The sequence below is a fragment of the Carcharhinus amblyrhynchos genome, chromosome 2 (assembly GCF_965287045.1).
Source record: "Carcharhinus amblyrhynchos chromosome 2, sCarAmb.v2.hapA, whole genome shotgun sequence".
In the NCBI taxonomy this organism is placed as follows: Eukaryota; Metazoa; Chordata; class Chondrichthyes; order Carcharhiniformes; family Carcharhinidae; genus Carcharhinus; species Carcharhinus amblyrhynchos.
In genome coordinates, this window is record NC_137325.1 from 112,020,155 (window position 1) to 112,040,769 (window position 20,615).

Genomic DNA, 20,615 nt, shown 5'->3' on the forward strand with positions numbered 1-20,615 from the left:
TCTATTGGCAATAAACATAAATAAGTGGTTACTAGGAAAAAGGGCCGAGTGGCATTGGGAGTTAGCCTATTGTCCTCTCAGCTCTGGGACCTGAGATTCTTGAATTTAGCATAAACCAATGAGTGAAAGTCTATTTTTTCTCTTGATTGAAAGAATCCTATTTGACTAAGTTAAAGTGGATGTTGGCCCTTTGACCCAGAGGACAGAACAGCTCAAATTCCAGCACAAAAAGGAACAAAATTGACAATGATCATGAGAGGACAGTTTTAACACTTGCGCAGCAATTACTGTGTGTTTTTCCATGAGATTTGATACCATCCAGCCAGATCAGAGAAAATTCTACACAGCAGATGGTTCAGATTGTGCTTCACTTAGGAGTACTTATTTCTAATTTGACACTCCTTTTCTCAGCACTGGTGTAGTTATTCTTTCCTTTCACAGGATGTAGGTGTTGATAGCTGGGCCAGTTAATCGCCCTACTCTGAGACTGCCCCAGCAAAGTATGTCCCCATAGGTACACAAATTCACTTCCCCTTCACCAAAGGAAGAAATCAAAATGAATAAAATGAGCTAAATTTCAACAAGTATTCTCAAAACAAACATTGTTTTCACGGGTGCGCAGTGACCCTAGCATGCTTGCTTGATATTATGGGAATATTACTCAGGAAGAGTTTGTGTAAAAAAGCAAATTACTGCAGATGGTGGAATCTGAAACCAACAGAGAAAATCTCAGCAGGTCTGGCAGCATCTGTAAGGAAAGAAAAGAGCTGGCGTTTCGAGTCTAGATGATCCTTTGTCAGAGCTGAGTTTGTGTGGCTCATCTAAAATTGGTTCCAAGTTAAACAGGCAATATCGAGTTATATTTTTCTGTAGAAACGTAATAGATCAATGACAGAGCAAAGCCAGCAATGTTTGAAGGCCACAATTATTGAGGTTCACAGTACACAATGAGGCCATTGTATTATGCCTGCACAGCCTATTTACATGGGTGACACAGTGGTTAGCACTGCTGCCTCACAGCTAGGGTCACTGTGTGGCGTCTGCACGTACTCCGAGTCTGCGTGGGTTTCCTCCGGTTTTCTCCCACAGTCCGAAAGACGTGCATTGGCTATGCTAAATTCTCCCTCAGTATACCTGAACAGTTGCCAGAGTGTGGTGACTAGGGGGTTTTCACAGTAACTTCACTGCAGTGTTAATGTCAGTCTACTTGTGACACTAATAAACAAACTTTAAATTTAATCCAAAACTAATTCTATTGCCCCACCCTCTCACATCTATACCTTACTCTATTTCAAATATGCATCTATATAACAATGTATTATTTATCAGAAAAAATCACTTCCATAACAACAATGAATATTGTATAATGCAAAGGAAAATATTCTTCACTGAAGCAAATTCCTGAATCAATTTGCTATTTGTGTTTGACATATTTATTAGGGATCTGTGAGGAAGCAACAAGCAGAGTGGATAAAGGGAAAACATTAAATGCGGTGTATTTGGATTTCCTAAAGGCAGTCGATAAGGTGCCATATAAAAGGTTACCACACAAGGTAACAGCTTATGGTGTTATGGATGATGTATTAAATGGCAGAACAGGTTCAAGAGGCCGAACGGCCTACTTCTGCTCTTATTTCATATGCTTGTGAACATTCATGTGGACAGAGGATTAAAGGGAAACAGAGTTTTGAGATAAATGGGTCACTTTTCATTTGCTAAACTGTAACTTGTGGAGTGGCATAGGGATCAGTGCTAGAGCCTCAACTATTTACAATCTGTATAAATGACTTGGTCAAAGGGTATATTGTAGTTAAATTTGCTGATGGTACAAAGATAGGTTGGAAGCTGTGAGGTGGTTGGATAAATTAAGTGAGTGGCAAAAATCTGTCAGATGGAGTATAATGTGGGAAAATGTGAGGTTGTCCACTTCCATGGGAATAATTGTAAAGTAGAATGTTATTTAAAAAGAGAGAGACTACAGAATGCTGCAGAACAAAGGAAACTGGGTGTCCTTAATCACAATATGTTAAGCTTGCAGGTACAGAAAGTAATTAGGAAGGCAAGTGGAATGTTGGCCTTTATTGCAAGGGGAATGGAGTATAAAAGCAGAGAAGTCTTGCTACAACTGCACAGGACATTGGTGAGGAGGTTCAATGAAACACTTAGATTAATGATCTGAACATTTCTTGGGTTAGGCGTTTCCAATTCAGCAAGTAAAATTACTTACCTTTCTTTATAATGGGAAGTGTGGTTCTACAATGATTAACTTTCCCATTAATCTCATATTCAGAGAAGATCCCATGTCACACCATGTGGCCTTTATAAGTGAATTCAGATGCTCTGAACTATCGAGCAATAAATAACCGAGAAACATTTCAGTAATTAGCTGGAGGAAGGAGTGAAAAAAAGGATTTCCTGCTAGTTTTTAGTTTCTCCACCAAGAATGTATACAAAAATTGAAGTAATCAGTTAAATGCGCGAAAGTGAAGAAAGGCTGTATGTGTGGCAGAAGCAGAAAAAGTTTAAAAAATAGGAAGAAGCATTACAATTGACATGGCCATTCATTGTTAATAGATCCCAGCTACCAATGTCATTCGATTCCTGCTCTTAGCTGTTTTGCAAAGTAGTGTTAACCTTTCTTTATTGCAGTTTTCAATCTCCTAAAGGGCTTACAGCACTAGTCAGTTTGCTGGGCTAATATTTCATCTTGTTTTTTTAAGTTGGGATTACGCTGGAACAATGTAATGTTACTTTAACAAAATCATTTTCTTTCACATGTATATTTGGAAATTGATGATTAAAAAAGAGAAAGAGAATAAATTTGTTAAATTCCTATTTTAGTCAGACTATTGAAATAGCACTTTTTTGATTTAAAGCTTAATATTGCATGCTGTCACCTATAATTTATCATTGGCATAATTAGCAATTTACCTTTTCTTTGTCACTAGCTTCTCTGGCCACTGTGGAACCCTGAAATGAGGAAACAGAAGTTGGGTATCACATCATACATCCAGTGCCAACAACTTGTATTAAATTACCTTTAACATAGCAAAATGTCCCAAGGCCCTTCTCACAGGAGTATTATCAAACAAATACTGAGTCACAAACAGAGATAATATGGCAAACGATCAAACTCTTGGTCAAACAGATCATTTTAAAAGGAGCATCTTAAGTGACCTGGAATGCACTATCAAGCAAGTTGGTTGAGGCAGACACACTAGGAACATTTAAGACTTATCTAGATAGCCACATGACAGACTGGGAAGAGAGGGATACAAACAGATGGTCTAGTTAGGAACACATGATCGGTGCAGGCTTAGAGGGCCAAAGGGCCTGTTCCTGTGCTATATTTGTTCTTCTTTGAAAGGAAGGAAGGGAGCCAGAAGTTCAAGGAATGAATTCCAAAGCTTAGCATCTTGGCAGCTGAAAGCACGGTCACCAATGTTGGAAGAAATCAAAAATAAAATTGCTCAAAAGTCAATAACTGGGAGGACTGCAGATATCTGAGGCTAGTAGGCAATTGAGATGATAGGGAGGCCATGGAGGGATTTGAAAACAATGGTAAGAATTAACATTGAATTGTTGCTTAACCAGGAGCCACTGTAAGCCAGCGAGCACATGGGTGATGGGTGAATGGGACTTGGTATGAGTTGTGACATGGGCTACAAAATTTGAAAAACTTTAGTCATGGGCATCACTGGCATAGCTTTGGTCCAGGCCTCTGAATTACTAGTCTAATAATGTAACCATAGTGCTACCTTAAACCTAGGATATTGGAATAGTCAAGTCTAGAGACAAGAAATGCATGAGGGTTTCAACAGAGATGAGCTGAGGCAAGGACAGAGTCTGGCAATATTATGGAAGTGGATCAGGTGGCCTTGGTGATTATGCAGATATGTGGTCAGACACTCCACTTGGGGTCAAATATGACAGCAAAATTGAAGCTGGCCTGGTTCAGCCTGAAACAGCTGCCATGAAGAATGAAGTCAGTGTTGAGAAAACAGAGTTGTGGAGGAGATTGAAAACTTTGTTGTGGTTCTTTGATGCCAATCTCAGTCAAACGCAACCTTGATGTCAAGTGTAATCACTTTTACCTCATCCCTGGCATTCAGCATTTTTGTCATACTTGGACCAAGCTGCAACAAGGTCTGGAGCCCAAATTGAGTTTAGGCACCTTAGATGACAAAGGGTCAACTAGACTCAAGCCATTAGCTCTTTCCCCTTCTTACAGATGCTGTCAGACTTGCTGACATTTTCCAGTGTTTTCTCTTTTGGTTTGCTGATTTAGTCCTGTGGCAGCATAGAACCCTGACCGGAGGGATTCAAACATGGGAGTTCTGGAATTATGGACATGGATTTGGGAGCTAATTACATTCTCAAGGAGTTCGGAAAGGAAAGAAATAAAGCTGGAGATCAGTGTTAGTTCAGAAAGAGACAAGGGCCAAGGGTTTTTATTGGGATGCAAGATACGATGGTGACAGATTAGAAAGGGTTCTTTTGGGGGGGGGGGGGTGTGGTGTGGAGCGAGAAAAGAGAGAGAGAGTAATAGTACATTAGGATAAAAAACCATTAACAACAGGGATCCAGCAAGAAAAGCCCCTTGAAACCCTTTAAATCCAGCAAGGTCTGCTGTTTATTTTGAATAGGGTCAAGAGAACAGAAGGTGGGCCTTCTGTGCAAGATGAGCTTCGAGAGGGCATGGAAGATGCAAATTCTGCACCAAAGCAGTGGGGGCACCTGAGAAGATATTTGGCTCAGGAGGAGAAAAAAAAGGAGAAGCAGTTGATCAGATGGTCTCAATCTTATTGACAAAGAAATCCGGGATTTCCTAGCAAGCATTGTTGAAGAAAAACCTGAGAAGGCATGGGAAGAGAGGTCTAAGGAGATAGTTTACTGTAGGAAAGAAGCTGTGGATGTCTTTGCATCCACAAGCAAATAATTTTAATGACTGCACCTCAATATAGAAGTTACTGTCAATAACAAAGAAGCACACTCAAATCCATTAGTATTTCATGGCACAATTTACTTCACTTTAACATGGCGCGTGCATAAATTGGATTATAGACAGACAGAGTTGCACATTGTCAGCCTTATTCTCTTATCCTGGTCTATTCTACTCGAGTGGCAAGATAAGTCTAGATGACCCGAGATAGGTCTGGATGCAGTGGGTGACCAGGATGTCTTGTCTCTTCTCAAGCTCTATGCTGATCTCCCACTAAGGCTGTTAGATCTTAGATTGCCCAGTCTTCACATGCCAAAGTAAATAAATCCCTAGGTTATAGAGGGTAGGAGACCAGACAGCTACTTTAACTGTTTTGGCTCACATGTCAAAGCAATTTAGCAGACCGGGACTGCTTGGAGGCACAGGTGGGAACCAAATGAACGTGAGGACCAATACAACATGAGTCACTCACCATCATGCTGCCTCTAGGTGACATCATCCGAAGGCACGGTATTAGTTTCTACACATAGAGCCGAGTGTCACCAATGTATCTGACCATCAACTCTCCCAACTCTGCTACTGTTGCTAAATTATCAGACTGCTATCCGACATGCAGTTCCAGAAATTTCTTCCAATTAAATTTTGGGAAGAGTGAAGCCATTGGGTGGGATTTCCTGCTCAATCCGCTGCACGCTTCATGACAGCAGAGATGGCCCACCATTGGCTGGCAGCGAGATCTTCTGGACCCACCATTGTCAACCAGGCTTCCCGTGAGTGTATCATTCACCGCCAGGAAACTCAGGATAGGGGTGTGCTGTTGTCAGGATCAGCGGAACCCCCAGTCGGAATGGCCTGAAAATTCCGACCATTGTTTTCAGTTCCCTCTCTAAACCCCATTACCTTGGAGCTCATTGTCTGGGCTCCAAGCTTTGGGATTCCTTCCCTATGCTTATCCCCTTCTCTATCACACTTCCTTCAAGTCTACTTTTAAAACCCACCTCTTAAATCAAGGAATTGGTCTCCTAACCCAATATCTCTCTATGGTTCTGTATTTGTTTTATAACACTCCTGTGAGTCACCATCTCCATCTCGTTTCCCGGTAACAATGAAATTAAGCCAGCCTGTTTGCAACCTTAGTGTCATGTTTGACCTGAGATTAACTTCCTATTTCAAACTTGTGCCATCACTAAGACCACTTTTTACTAGCTACATAATAGTACTCATCATCTGTTGCTGAAAGCCTCATCCATGCCTTTGTTACCCCTCAGTTGACAATTCCAATGCAACTCCAGGTTGGTCTCCACATTCTACCCTCTGTAAACTTGGGGGTCATCCAAAACTCTGGTACCCATCTCACCTCACTGTGTGCCCTGTTCCACTAACACCCTTGCTGACCTACATTGGCCTCAGGTCAAGCAGCATTTTAAAATTCACATTCTTGTTTTCAAATCCCTCCAAGGCCTTGCCCTCTCCATCTTTGGAACCTCCTCAAGATTTCTTTGTTCCGTTAATTCTAACCTTTTGTATATTCCGAATCATAATTGCTCCACTAATAGCTGTGCCTTCAGTTGACTGGGTCCCAAGCTCTAGAATTTCTTCCTTCCACTTCTTCTTCTTCTTCCACCCACCCAACCCCCCCACCTTCCTCCTTTAAGACCATCATTAAAACCTACCTCCTTGATCAAGCTTTTGGTCGTCTGAGCCAATATCTCCTCTGTGCCCTGGTGTTTATTCTATAATGCTCCTGTGAAGCACCGCAAGGTGTCTCATTACATTAAAAGCAACATACAAGTCGCTGTCTTGAAAATTATGTTGGGTTCTGAGATGGTGAGTAGTGAGATTTTGGTGAGACTGTAATAAGGGTGCATGGACTGAAAAATCATCACAAGAATGAAGAAACCGGAGCATCCAATCTTTTCCCTCCACTTTTCTGTATGGAGGCCTATTTCACACATTAGTCACTGTGTCTATGCAGATGAAAAGGAAGAACAGGAAAAGGATAGGGAAATTTAAAAAAATCTATTTTCTCTTGGGAGCTGGGTGATATTGCTCATACAAGCTACTTTGAAAAGTTGGTAATGAACTTGCCTGAATTGCTGCCCCCTGGTGGTCCTAAAGCAATATTAACTAATAAATTCTAGGATATTGATGCAGCAACAAAAGAATGGCGATTTAGGTCCAAGTCAAGATGATGTGGCTTGAAAGGGAACTTTGATACGATGCTCCCATAATATTGTTGCTCTTGGTTCCCCCAGTGGTAGGAGGTGCCATTAAAGGTAACCTGCAATGAATCTTGTAGAACATATATTGAATCTATAGACTGTAGTCAGTGTATCAATATTGCATAACAAATCACGGGCAGCACCCTAGCTTCCTCTCTCCTAGATGGTGTGCAGCTTGAAATGCTGTCGCTCCTGCACCCATCCACACAAGTAATGAATATTACATCACAAACTGGTCTTCAGCTTTGTAGCTGGAGGAGGAACTTTTGAAGAGATCAAAACATGAGCCAGTAATCACAAAGCATTCAGCTTCAGCAGGAAAAGTCATTGCTTCAGAACAAAGATACAAGACAGTGGAAAAAAGTCACCATTCCTTCATAGTTACTGGGTCAAAATCCTGGAATTCCCTCCCTGACGGCATTGTGGGTCAACCAACAGCGCATGGATTGCAGCAATTTAAGAGGGTGGCTCACTGCCACCTTCTCAAGGTCAATTCGGGATGAGCAATATAATGCTGGCCAGCCAGTGATGACCATCCGCACAAATAGATAACAAAAAAGGCAGTTTAACTTTGAGTTTAACATCACATCGACTCTAACTTCACTGAAGTGTCAAACCTGGTTTATGCAGTGATTAGGAGTTCTCCTGGACTCCCTGCAAAAGATTCAGAATGTAAGCCTCTGTGACGGGAGCTATACACATGCATGCAATGATACAGGCACAGAATTCTCCACTGAGCAGGAGAATTGGGGCTCTAGTCAGGCAATGTAAATGGGATACGGCCTGACTGAAACCCATTCTAACGCTACTATTTCAGATGGATAGCTGTGGTATCAATTTGACACCTGTCAGCCAGGCCAATTATTCCAGTGGAAATTGGGAGAGTTTTAATTGTATGATTAGAAGCAGGTTTCAGTTGCTGGGGAATGTGCATGAGATAAGAAGGGAAGATGGGGAGGAACAACTATGGCTAAAAGATGCAACCAATGCTGGTTCTAGTAATTATAGTTTGTTAGTTAGAAGCAGCACATTGGAAGCCACAAATTGAATTAGTAGGAACACTTGTTAAGGGGATATAAAAGGAAAACAGGGACAAGGTTCATCGACAGGGGCACAAAAGGATAGACAGGAGGGCCAGACTGACTTACAGGGACAGAAGGGGGCTGGCAATGTGATAGTGGTAGGGGATGGGAGGGTCAAAGGAATCGACAGGAGGTTCTGTGGGCAGAGGCGTGACTCCAGGATGGTGGTCTGCCTCCCTGGAGCATGGGTACAGGACATAACGGAAAGGATAGAGGGAATTTTGAAAGGGGAGGGGACCCAGGCAGAGGTAATAATACACGCAGGGGAGAGGGACGTAGGAAGGCGGGATAGGGCAGATGTACGTAGGCAATTTAGGGAGTTGGGGTCCAAACAGAAGAGCAGGACCTCCAGGGTGGCATTCTCTGGGCTGCTGCCTAGTACCAGCAGGGCTAGGAATAACGAGATCATGCAGCTGAATGCATGGTTGAGGGATTGGTGCAAGGTAGAGGGCTTCACTTTTGTAGACCACTGGGAGGTATTTGTGAGAGAAGGGCAGCTGTATAGGAGGGATGGGGAAAATTTGAATGGGAGAGGGACAAATTTCTTAGCAGGGAGGTTAGCTGGAGTGTTTAGGCAGGGTATAAACTAATAGGGAGGGGGGGTGGGGATGTGTCTGATAGCTCAGTAAACACTGGGGTTGGGAGGGTGTTGGGTGATAGGGTAGGTTTGGATGAAAGGAAAATTAGCAGGGAGAAGGAGGTTCTGAGTGGCACTGGTGGGTTGGACTGCGTCTGTTTCAATGCGAGGAGTGTGACGGGTAAAACGGATGAGCTTAGGGCCTTGATGTTTGTGAGGAAATTAGATGTGGTGGCAATAATGGAGACGTGGTTACGTGAAGGGCAGGACTGGCAGCTGAATGTCCCTGGGTATAAGTGTTTTAGGTGTGACAGAGGAGGGTTGAAGGGAGGTGGTGGGGTGGCGTTGTTAGTAAAGGAGCACATCACAGCAGTGCAGAGGGAGGACAATATGGAGGAGTTAGGGATTGAGTCGTTGTGGGTGGAGTTGAGGAATAAAAAGGGAGAGATTACGATGCTAGGGGTATACTATAGGCCACCCAACAGCCCGAGGTCAGTGGAGGAAGGTATTTGCAGAGGCATTTTAGATAGGTGCAGAAAGAAGAAGGTAGTTGTAGTGGGTGACTTTAATCTTCCTGGAGTAGATTGGAAGGTGCCTAGAGCTGGGGGTGCAGAGGGAGAGGAGTTTGTAAAACGTGTGTTGGAAGGGTCCCTGGAGCAGTACGTAACTAGCCCGACTAGGGAGGGGGCTATGCTGGATTTAGTGCTGGGAAATGAGCCAGGGCAGGTGGCTGAGGTTGAGGTAGGTGAACATATGGCTAACAGTGACCACAAGTCCGTCTACTTTAGGATAAAAATGGAAAGGGATGAGTGCCGGCCGAAGGGGAGGGTTCTGAACTGGGGGAAGGTGAGCTATAGCCAGATTAGGAGGGAGCTGAAGGACACTGATTGGGAGAGGTTGTTAGCTGGCAAGTCCACGGTTGGTAAGTGGGAGGCTTTTAAGGGCAAACTGATAATGTTGCAGGAAAGGCACGTGCCGGTAAAGAGGAAGGATGGGAAAGGCAGGATTAGGGAGCCGTGGATTACAGGGGGTATAGAAGACTTCTTCAGGAAGAAGAGGGAGGCATATGTTAGGTCGAAACAACTAGGAACAGAGAGTGCGCTGGAGGAATATAGAGCGAGTAGGAGGGAGCTAAAAAGGGGAGTTAGAAGGGCGAAAAGGGGGCATGAAATGGCCTTGGCCGATAGGATTAAGGAAAATCCAAAAGCATTTCACTCTTGTATTAGGAGCAAGAGAGTGGTTAGAGGGAAAATTGGTCCTCTTAGGGACAAAGGAGGGGAGCTATGTATCGAGTCTGAGGGAATGGGGGAGATCCTGAATGAATACTTTGCGTTGGTATTCACGAAGGAGAGGGGATCGGTGTCGTGTAGTGTCTTGGAGGGAGCTGTAGATCAGTGGAAGGAAATATCCATTACGAGGGAGGAAGTGCTAAGGTTTTTAGGTAGCATAAAAACGGATAAAGCTCTGGGGCCTGATGGTATTTATCCCAGGCTGCTTAGGGAGGTGAAAGATGAAATTGCTGGGCCTCTGACGCAAATCTTTGTCTCTTCTTTGGACACAGGTGAGGTCCCAGAGGACTGGAGGGTAGCTAATGTGGTACCGCTGTTTAAAAAAGGTAGTAGGGATAACCCTGGTAATTATAGACCAGTGAGTTTGACATCGCTGGTAGGAAAATTATTGGAAAAAATTCTTAGGGATAGGATGTATGAGCATTTGGAGCGTTGCGATCTGATTAGGGATACGCAACATGGCTTTGTTCGGGAGAGGTCTTGCCTTACGAATCTGGTAGAATTCTTCGAGGAGGTGACAAAAACGGTTGACAATGGGCGAGCCGTTGATGTCGTCTATATGGATTTCAGTAAGGCGTTTGACAAAGTCCCTCACAGTAGGCTGGTAGAAAAGGTTAAGGCACATGGGATACAAGGACAGGTAGCTAGGTGGGTCGAAAACTGGCTGGGCAATAGGAGACAGAGTAGTTGTCGAGGGGACCTTTTCTGGCTGGAGGCCAGTCACCAGTGGTGTGCTGCAGGGCTCAGTACTGGGATCTCTCCTCTTTGTAGTATATATAAACGACTTGGAAGAGGGCGTACGTGGCGTGATCAGCAAGTTTGCGGATGACACCAAGATGGCAGGATTGGCAGATACCGAGGAGGACTGTCAGGTGACACAACAGGATATAGATAGGTTGGTATATTGGGCAGATAAATGGCAGATGGAATTTCATCCTGACAAATGCGAGGTGATGCATTTTGGAAGAAATAATGCAGGGAGGAGTTACGTGACAAAAGATAGACCGATTAAGAGTATAGAAATACAGAGGGACCTGGGAGTGCAGGTGCACAAGTCTCTGGAGGTGTCAACACAAGTAGAGAAGGTTGTGAAGAAAGCTTATGGGATGCTAGCCTTTATAGGAAGGGGTATAGAGTATAAGAGCTGCCATCTAATGTTTCAGTTGTACAGAACATTGGTTAGACCACATTTGGAGTACTGCGTCCAGTTCTGGTCACCTTACTACCGGAAGGACGTGGAGACCCTGGAGAGGGTGCAGAGGAGGTTTACCAGGATGTTGCCTGGCATGGAAGGAGTGAGTTACGAGGAAAGGTTGGAGAAACTGGGGCTCTTCTCCTTAGAAAGACGGAGATTAAGGGGGGGTATGATAGAGGTGTATAAAATACTGAAGGGAATAGATAGAGTCAACAGTGGTAGGCTTTTCCCTAGATTGGCCACAATTACGAGAGGTCACGATCTAAGGGTGGTGGGGGGGGGGGGGGGGGGGGGGGGTGGGTGGGTGGGGGGGGGGGGGGGTGGGTGGGGTGGGGGGGGGGGGGGTGGGAGTATAATTTGGATATGAGAGGAAGGTTTTTCATGCAGAGGGTCGTGGGGGTATGGAACGTGCTACCGAGTAGGGTGGTGGAGGCAGGCACGTTGGACTTGTTTAAGGTTTACTTAGATAGACACATGAGCGAAACAAGGATGGAGGGTTATAGTAGAGGGTATTAAATACGGTAAGAGCCTCGGGACAACACCGGAAATGTAGTATTACATGTTAACGTTTTGTCTTTTTAATCCACAGGTGTCGGTCCACCTTGTTGTCAAACGAGGGGCATGCACACGGTGGGTCGTGCGTAGGCTGCTCTTGGAGGTTCCGGGAGTGGCCCAGTACTTCGTGTCGGTGTGTGTGCTTAATCCTGGACCAGCAGACAGGCACCACAACAGCTCAGTGACTAGCACTGCTGGCTGTGCAGATTCATGGATTTGGGCCTGTGTCTGTGGGAGTTTGTGCATTCTCCCTGTGGTTGTGTGGGTTTCCTCCGGGCGCTCCGGTTTCCTCCCACACCCCAAAGATGTGCTCTTAGGCTGATTGGTGTACTAAATTGACACTATTCTCCCCTGAATCTGGCTACATTAGGGGTTCCACTCACATACACACAGGGCAGGGTAGGTGTAGGAGGATGCGGCAGCGCGGGCTCGTTGGGCTGAACGGCCTGTTTCCCATGCTGGGTTGTTCTTTGTTCTGTAAGATTAAGCTGGGAAATAAATGAGTGAGGAGAAAAATGTTGGTTAAAGATGAATGAAAGGGAATCAAATGGCTGGGGATGGAAACAAAGTATAGAAAAAATGCAAACTGTCTTCAGCCAGTGAGAATAATTTAAAAGAGAGCAAGAACAGTGCAAATAAAAAAAAGTGGAAGCTGAAGAACCAATATGGTTATTGAAAGGGTTTGTGAAAATTACTTTTAAAAATGTGCTCATGTGTTTTTAATTGGCAGCTGGGAAATTTGACCCTCACTGTAATTTTGTAGCTTACATGTCCTATCGACATGTGCCAGATATAAACCTTTTTTAAAAGCAGCAGAAATCAGGAAAAGAAACTAGATTGAGAAAAAATAATCAAGGGAGAAGAGTCATTGTTAATGTTTTCAAAAATTAATAATTGCAAAAAATTCTAACAAGCGAATTTGGAACCCAGCTCGCAGTACCTTCAGATCATATTTTCTGTAAACAGGGAGTCGATGACCAAAGACATTCCTTGTGACAATCATGTAGGTCTCAACCCCATCCACCGTCAGTCGGTACATTCCTAGGAACTGTGGAATAAGGGTGTTCCCATGACATTCCACAATGTACTGCATGGAGCACATGGAGAAGGAGAAAAGAGAAAAATCATTTAGTTCTACAATACTGAAACTCGGGTTGAGACACTCATAAAAATGCACAACAAAAATAGATTAAAAAACTGAATAATTTGTCTAGTTAATCAAAAAGAAATTTTTTTAAAAAGTCCCCTCTGCATGACCTTAGTAAGCCCAGTTATCTGACCATCACCTTAATTCATCCAATCAACAGTTTAAGTATAAACAGGTGGAGGGCATTGATTGCATGATTGCTAAATTACATATAAGAGACACCTAACTGGCAGTCTTAACAATTTAACATCTACTATCCTTGAGGATGGCAACCATGTGATAGCTTGTATTCTGAATTGTTTATTTTGAATAAAACCCAAGTTGGGACTGCAATTTCCAATGAAGAAAAATAAAGAGATGCTTATAACACTGGTTGAGTAGTGGTGCTTGGAGCAATACATTTGTAGCTTTTCACTCTGAATAAATCTAAAACGGAGTGAAGATAGACTTCCGGTCTCTGACTTCACTGACTGGCAGTCAGGACTTTAAATGGGCATCTATATGCTTGGCTGATATAATGGATGGCATGGCTATGCAGAAAAGCACAAATCATTTATCTTATAGAAAGATGAATAATGGTCAAACCAGGGGGTCAGCACATGTTCTCATCCCTTCGGGACCAGATCTGAATCCAGTCCAGTGAAGTGATCACAATCTCCCATCTCTGCTGAAAGGGTCGTCTTATTAAAATGATCTGAACAGCTTGAACACAGCTCCTTATAAAAATGGACACCCAACTTAAAATTACTCCTCATTTCAATGACCAATATCTTGTGCTCAAAATGGAAAAATTAAGATTTGAAAAGGTGGACTACTCTTCCATACAGAAAAAATGCCACTAAGAAGCTTCACTCTGTGTCTGGCTGTGCCATTCCCACATTACAGGAAGGATGTAGAGGCTTTGGAGAGGGTGCAGAGGAGGTTTACCAGGATGTTGCCTGGTATGGAGGGGAGATCCTATGAAGAGAGACTGAGAGATTTGGGGTTGTTTTCGCTGGAAAGAAGGCGGCTAAGAGAGGACCTTATTGAAACATATAAGATGATTAGAGGTTTAGATAGGGTGGATAGTGATAGCCTTTTTCCTCGGATGGAGAAAGCTAGCACGAGGGGGCACGGCTTTAAATTAAGGGGGGGGTAGTTATAGGACTGATGTCAGGGGTAGGTTCTTTACCCAGAGGGTGGTGAGGGACTGGAATGCCCTGCCAGCTGCAGTTGTAAATGCGCCTAGTTTGGGGGTGTTAAAGAGATCTGTGGATAGGTTTATGGACGAAATGGGATTGGTTTAGATTAGTGGGTTAGTGTTTTTTTTAAAAAGCTGGTCGGCGCAACATCGTGGGCCGAAGGGCCTGTTCTGCGCTGTAATGTTCTATGTTCTATGTTCTATTCCTGGTCTGGATGAGGTTGATGAGAATGAAACAGAATTCTCTCTTTTCTGAAGCATAAGAAATTCTTCAAGCACAAAATACTCACAGAACACTAAACGATTCACCCTGCCCCCCCGCTTGACCTGATCAACAATTCTTTAAAACCCCAAAAACACACCACAGTAAAGTAAATGTGCATTCATACTGAAAAATTATGTAGCATCAAGGCTCTATTCCTCTATAAAACAGCAGTGCAAGTTCTGAATACATGCACATAATCCATACGTGAGCAGGCTGATGCGCTGAAGTCTATGACATTTTAAAAGGGCTTGGCTCCTGTAACAATATTGTTCATGATTTTTGAAAATGTTTCAAAATATTAAAAATTACACTCAATTCCCCTAAAATACAGGACTCCCATTTAAATTGATTTGCACTGGTCAAATATGTTATGGAAATGGTGTTGTTAATGAACCAAGGGCTTGTGGCACAGTAATAGTATCCCTGCCTCTAAGCCAGAAGCTCCAAGTTCAAGTCCCACTCTGGATCTTGATGACCATGGAAGGGTGTGTTTATAATGTGACTACACTGATTGTAACCTTCTAATGTGCCTGATGCAGGCGGTAAGAGCAGGAGAGATGGCAAACCACTGAATTATTTTACCAAATATAATCATGGACCAATCTAATAGAAGTCCATGGTCACCAACTTCCTCTCAGGGCATGGTACTTGAAGTGGGAGGAGGCGCTTTATGAGGGCTGGATGAACCTGTCAGGTTAGTTATTTAGTTGCTTAGTCAAAATCCCATGCCATTTCTCCAATAATGTTATTGTACGGTAAAACAAAGTTACTCCAATTTGAAACCTACACATTCTGCTGAAGTTTCCCACCAATACATGCCTTTTGTTTAAGGCATTGCATGACACAACAATTTCTACCGTTGACAAAATAAAAATATTGCATTATACGATTAGTGTTGTATTACCACAATATTAATAAAACAATATTTTAATAATTTAACAATTTATAACAATAGTTATCACTAAGCACCATTGAAAAGTTATCTAGCTTTGGATAGTCAGATGCTCTTTCCCAAGTAGAAAAGTCAAGTACTAGGGGACATAGGTTTAAGGTGCATGGGGAAAAATTTAGATGTGTGAGGCAAGGTTGTTTTTTTTTTACAGAGAGTGGTGAATGTTTGAAACGCATTGCCTGGGGAGGTAGTGGGAGCAGGTACAATAGTGGCATTTAAGGGGCAACTAGACAAATACATGAATAGGATGGGAATGGAGGAAAATGGTTTTATTTTTGGCAGGCATCATGATTGGTGAAGGGTTGGAGGGCTGAGGGCCTGTTTCTGTGCTGTATTTTTCTTTGTTCTTGGGAAAAAATTATTTTTTGTCTGCAAGAATACATGTTTGGTATTGTTAACAGTTTATTTTCCTTCTGTGTATTTCAAGAACTCCACCTATGCAAAGGGAGCCTTACAGAGGCATCGATGGCCCTTGAGTAGAGATTGGATACTTGATTATAAAGCTGCTGCAAAGTTAAGCACTCCTCACAACACAGAATAGCTGAAAATAGTTAGGTTAGACTATCTTTGAAAACTTGACAAGTTTTTGTTTCAAAACAAGGAGCATTTCTTTGTTGTTAAAATCTTCAACACTAAAAGTCTGTCACATTGAGCTCAAATAAGACTTGCTTTAAGCATAATTTTCAAGTCATGGAGGTTTACAGCATGGAAACTGGCCCAAATTGTCCATAGTAAAAAGTCTGACAACACCAGGTTTTAGTCCAACCGATTTATTTGATAATAGACTCACAAGCTTTCGGGGTTAGTCCCTTCGTCAGGTGAATGGGGAGTTCTGGCCTCAGACAGAGCATATAAAGCACAGACAGTTTAGAGATTACTGATTAGAATGCAAATCCTTACACCTAACCTGCTGTTCAAGACCTGAAGTGGCTGACAATGTGAGTGGAAGGAGCACTGATCACAGGTTAAAGAGACGTGTATTGTCTCCAGACAGTACAGTAAGTGAGGTTTTGCAAACTCAGGCAAGTCACGGGGGTTACAGATAGTGCGACATGAACCCAAGATCCCTGTTGAGACCGTCCTCATGTGTGCGGAACTTGGCTATCAGTCTCTGTTCAGTGACTCTGTGCTGTCATGTGTCGTGAAGGCCGCCTTGGAGAACGCTTACCCGGAGGTCAGAGGCTGAATGCCCGTGACCACTGAAGTGTTCGCCAACAGGAAGGGAACAGTCTTGCCTGGTGATTGTCAAGCGATGTTCATTCATCCGTTGTCGTAGCGTCTGCATGGTCTCCCCAATGTACCATGCTTCGGGACATCCTTTCTTGCAACGTATCAGGTAGACAATGTTGGCCGAGTTGCAAGAGTATTTACCACGTACCTGGTGGATGGTATTCTCACGTGTGATGATGGTATCCATGTCGATGATCCGGCATGTCTTGCAGAGGTTGCTGTGGCAGGGTTGTGTGGTATTGTGGTCACTGTTCTCCTGAAGGCTGGGTAGTTTGCTGCGAACAATGGTCTGTTTGAGGTTGTGTGGTTGTCTGAAGGCAAGAAGTGGGGGCGTGGGGATAGCCCTGGCGAGATGTTCGTCTTCATCAATGATATGTTGAAGACTCCGGAGAATCACCAGGCAAGACTGTTCCCTTCCTGTTGGCGAACACTTCAGTGGTCACGGGCATTCAGCCTCTGACCTTCGGGTAAGCATTCTCCAAGGCGGCCTTCACGACACACGACAGCGCAGAGTCGCTGAACAGAGACTGATAGCCAAGTTCCACACACGAGGACGGTCTCAACAGGGACCTTGGGTTCATGTCACACTATCTGTAACCCCCGTGACTTGCCTGAGTTTGCAAAACCTCACTTACTGTACTGTCTGGAGACAATACACATCTCTTTAACCTGTGATCAGTGCTCCTTCCACTCACATTGTCAGCCACTTCAGGTCTTGAACAGCAGGTTAGGTGTAAAGATTCGCATTCTAATCAGTAATCTCTAAACTGTCTGTGCTTTATATGCTCTGAGGCCAGAACTCTCCATTCACCTGACAAAGGGACTAACCCCGAAAGCTTGTGAGTCTATTATCAAATAAATCGGTTGGACTAAAACCTGGTGTTGTCAGACTTTTTACTGTGTTTACGCCAGTCCAATGCCGGCATACCCACATCATGACTACTATCGACACCCCAAATTGTCCATGCCATTCTTTTTTTCTTAAAGCCCCTAAACTAATCCCAATTGCCCGCATTTGTCCCATATCCCTCTATACCCATCTTACCCATGTAACTGTCTAAATGCTTTTTAAAAGACTATATTATTATTATTTTATAGACCTCTAAGATCACCCCTCAAAAGTGTTGCTGTTTTGCAACAAATCATGTTCCTATAGCAAAAGGTAAACAAAGTTCCTACTTTAAGAACTTTGCCATTGTGCAAACTTTGAAATAATAAGACCAGAGTCATCAGTTCATCACAATTCATATAATGTCCTCTAGACTTGACGATTCCCATGCACGCCTGGTTAACCACCCACATTCTTCCCACCATAAACTTAAGGTCATCCAAAATCTGCTATCCGCTTTCTAATGTGCAGCAAGTCCTGCTCTCCTACCGCCTCTCTGCTTGCTGACTTACATTGGCTCCTGGTCAAATAACATCTTGATTATAAAATTCTCACCTTTGTTTGCAAATCCTCCATAGCCTTGCACTTCTCTTTCACTGTATTTTCCTCCAGCCCCACAATCCGCTGAGATATCTGTGCTCCTCTAATTTAGGCCTCTTGTGCTTTTCCAGTCATAACCACACTGTCATTGGCAACCATGCTTTCAGTGACCTTGGCCAAAGCTCTGAAATGCCTTTGCTGCACCTCTCCACTTCACTTTTCTCCTTTAAGACACTTTCTAAAGCCTATAATTTTTAATCAAACTTTTGGTTATGTGACCTAACATCTCCTCGCGACTTGTGTCATACTCAGAAGTGTTGTAGGATATTTCATCATGTTAAAGTTACTATCTAAATATAAGTTGTTTCTGCTGTTGAGGTCCATTTTACAGTTACTGGGGGAAAAATACACAAAGGAAAGGCATAATCATAAATTTCTGGCCCACATTTCATTTAAATATACTTTGACTTCTGTCAAAGATAACATTCTAGTTAGACTTTTATTCAGGATTCCGAGTGAAGAATGTGATGGAATACGTCTTTTCTGAAGTACTTAACATAATTATTCTCATTAGTGCTTGGGAGGACCACTGCTCTATCATTTAAAACAAAAAAAGTTCCCTATTTCATACATTATTCTAAGAACTTCTAAGAATTACCTGATGGTATTTCTTCAAAATGTTATGCATTTCAGCCACATCTTCGCTGGATATAGTTTTGACCACATATCTCCTGTCATACGTGGTGTGAAAACGAGCACCACTTCGACCTTGAGAGTCATTTGAAAAGGGAGCACTCCGTGTCACTGAATTCTGAAAGGAAAAGATGCAGCTTATTTGATAGTGAATTAATGCCTTGTGACCTTTTGGGATAACGTCCTTGCGCATTTGTTGAGCTCTCATCAGCAAGCTCTCAGTTGACTGTGACTGTCAGTGAGCAAAAGCTTAAAAGCCATTCACGTCTTTGGCTATGAACTATTAATGGATGGCATCTAATATGAAAAAAACAAAGATTGGAGAAGGAAAGCACAATTACCAGGTGTTATCTTGGCACAATTGGCAACACACAAGTTAGGAGTGTGATGGAATACTCCCCGCTTACCTGGAAGGGTGCAGCTTCCACAACACTCAAGAAGCTTGACACCATTCAGGATAAAAGTGACCCACTTGATTAAACACCACATCCTCAAACATCCACTCCCTCCACCACTGATGCTCAGTAACAGCAGTGTGCACCATCTACAAGATGCATTGCAGAAATTTACCATAGATCCTTACACAGCACCTTCCAAACCCATGACCACTTCCATCTAGAAGGACAGGGCAGCAGATACATGGGAACACCACCACCTGCAAATTACTCTCCAAGCTACTCATCATCCTGACTTGGAAATATATCGCTATTGCTTTGCAGTTGCTGGGTCAAAATCCGGGAATTCCCTCCCTAGCAACATTGTGGGTCAACCCACAGTATGCAGATTGTTGTGATTAAAGGCGGTGGCTCACCATCACCTTCTCAAGGGCAACTCAGGATGGGCAATAAATGCTGACCAGCCAGTGATGCCCATGTCCCATGAATGAATAAAAAGAAACACTTGCACCAAAGTCAGGTGGCTGGGGTTCAAGACTCATCCCAGTGCTTGAGCACTTAATGTAGGCCAAACATCAAACTTAGGGACTGTTGCATTGCTAATTATTCTGTTTGTTGAAAGAAATATTTTAAAATCAAGATTCTGTCTGGCTGTTCTGGTGGATGTTAAAGATCCAGTAGTGCCATTTGAAAGGCTGGGAGCCTTCCTGGGTTATAACCCCACATTTCTCTATCTATCATTATCACCAAAAACAAATTTGAAGCCACTGATGTTTGGGGCTTCTTGTGTGAAAGATAGCTGCACTGTCAACTACGTAACAATAGTTACCATCTTCTTGCGCCTTTTATAATTCTAAGCACCAAACTGATAACCACAAAACAAAAATTAACAGAAGCAATCCATGAATACTTACCCCCCCCCACACAACTTGTTCCAAACTTTGCTGTACAATAGTGTTTTTCTAAAATTTTCAATTTTAATTTGTAGCCTCATCATTCTGGCCTCATTGAATCTAACCTGGCGTTGCGAGACTTCTTACTGTGCACATTGAATCTACACCTCACTTGTTTCTGTCCATCATTGAACCACAAACCAGTGATGCAAATTTCCAACGAATCAGGAGAAGTTAAAGCAACAATAAAATTGAAAGGCAAGGCAAGTAAGTTACTTTCCTATATATACACATATATTTAAATTGAATTACAGCTGTGTAATAAATTTTAAAAAATTAGCACCAAACTTGTGATCCAATGATACTTCATCTATTAGAAAGATCCTATAATAAAAATATTCCTTTCTCCACCTCAAAAATGTCAGAATCTATGTTCAGTTTGCGATATCCGTGTCCTTAAACAAACAGAAACACCTGTTTACATAAGTAGAGGCTGCAAAAAACAAAAATCAATTTGATAATAGGTATGAGACGATTCCAATATTACAAAGTAAAGTTGACAGGCCAGG

General features: G+C 42.9%; 1 protein-coding gene across 2 annotated transcripts in view; it reads right to left on the bottom strand.

Annotated features, from left to right (window-relative positions):
• LOC145361441 (phosphatidylinositol 5-phosphate 4-kinase type-2 alpha) overlaps positions 1-20,615 on the bottom strand; it is a 215,412-nt gene that overhangs the window by 36,031 nt on the left and 158,766 nt on the right. For both annotated transcript variants that reach the window (XM_080217254.1, XM_080217264.1), the window contains exons 4-6: positions 18,724-18,876; positions 12,803-12,949; positions 2,932-2,970 (exon numbers count right to left, since the gene is read on the bottom strand). In XM_080217254.1, the coding sequence (XP_080073380.1) occupies positions 2,932-2,970; positions 12,803-12,949; positions 18,724-18,876 (339 nt within the window). The remainder of the gene's footprint in view (positions 1-2,931; positions 2,971-12,802; positions 12,950-18,723; positions 18,877-20,615) is intronic.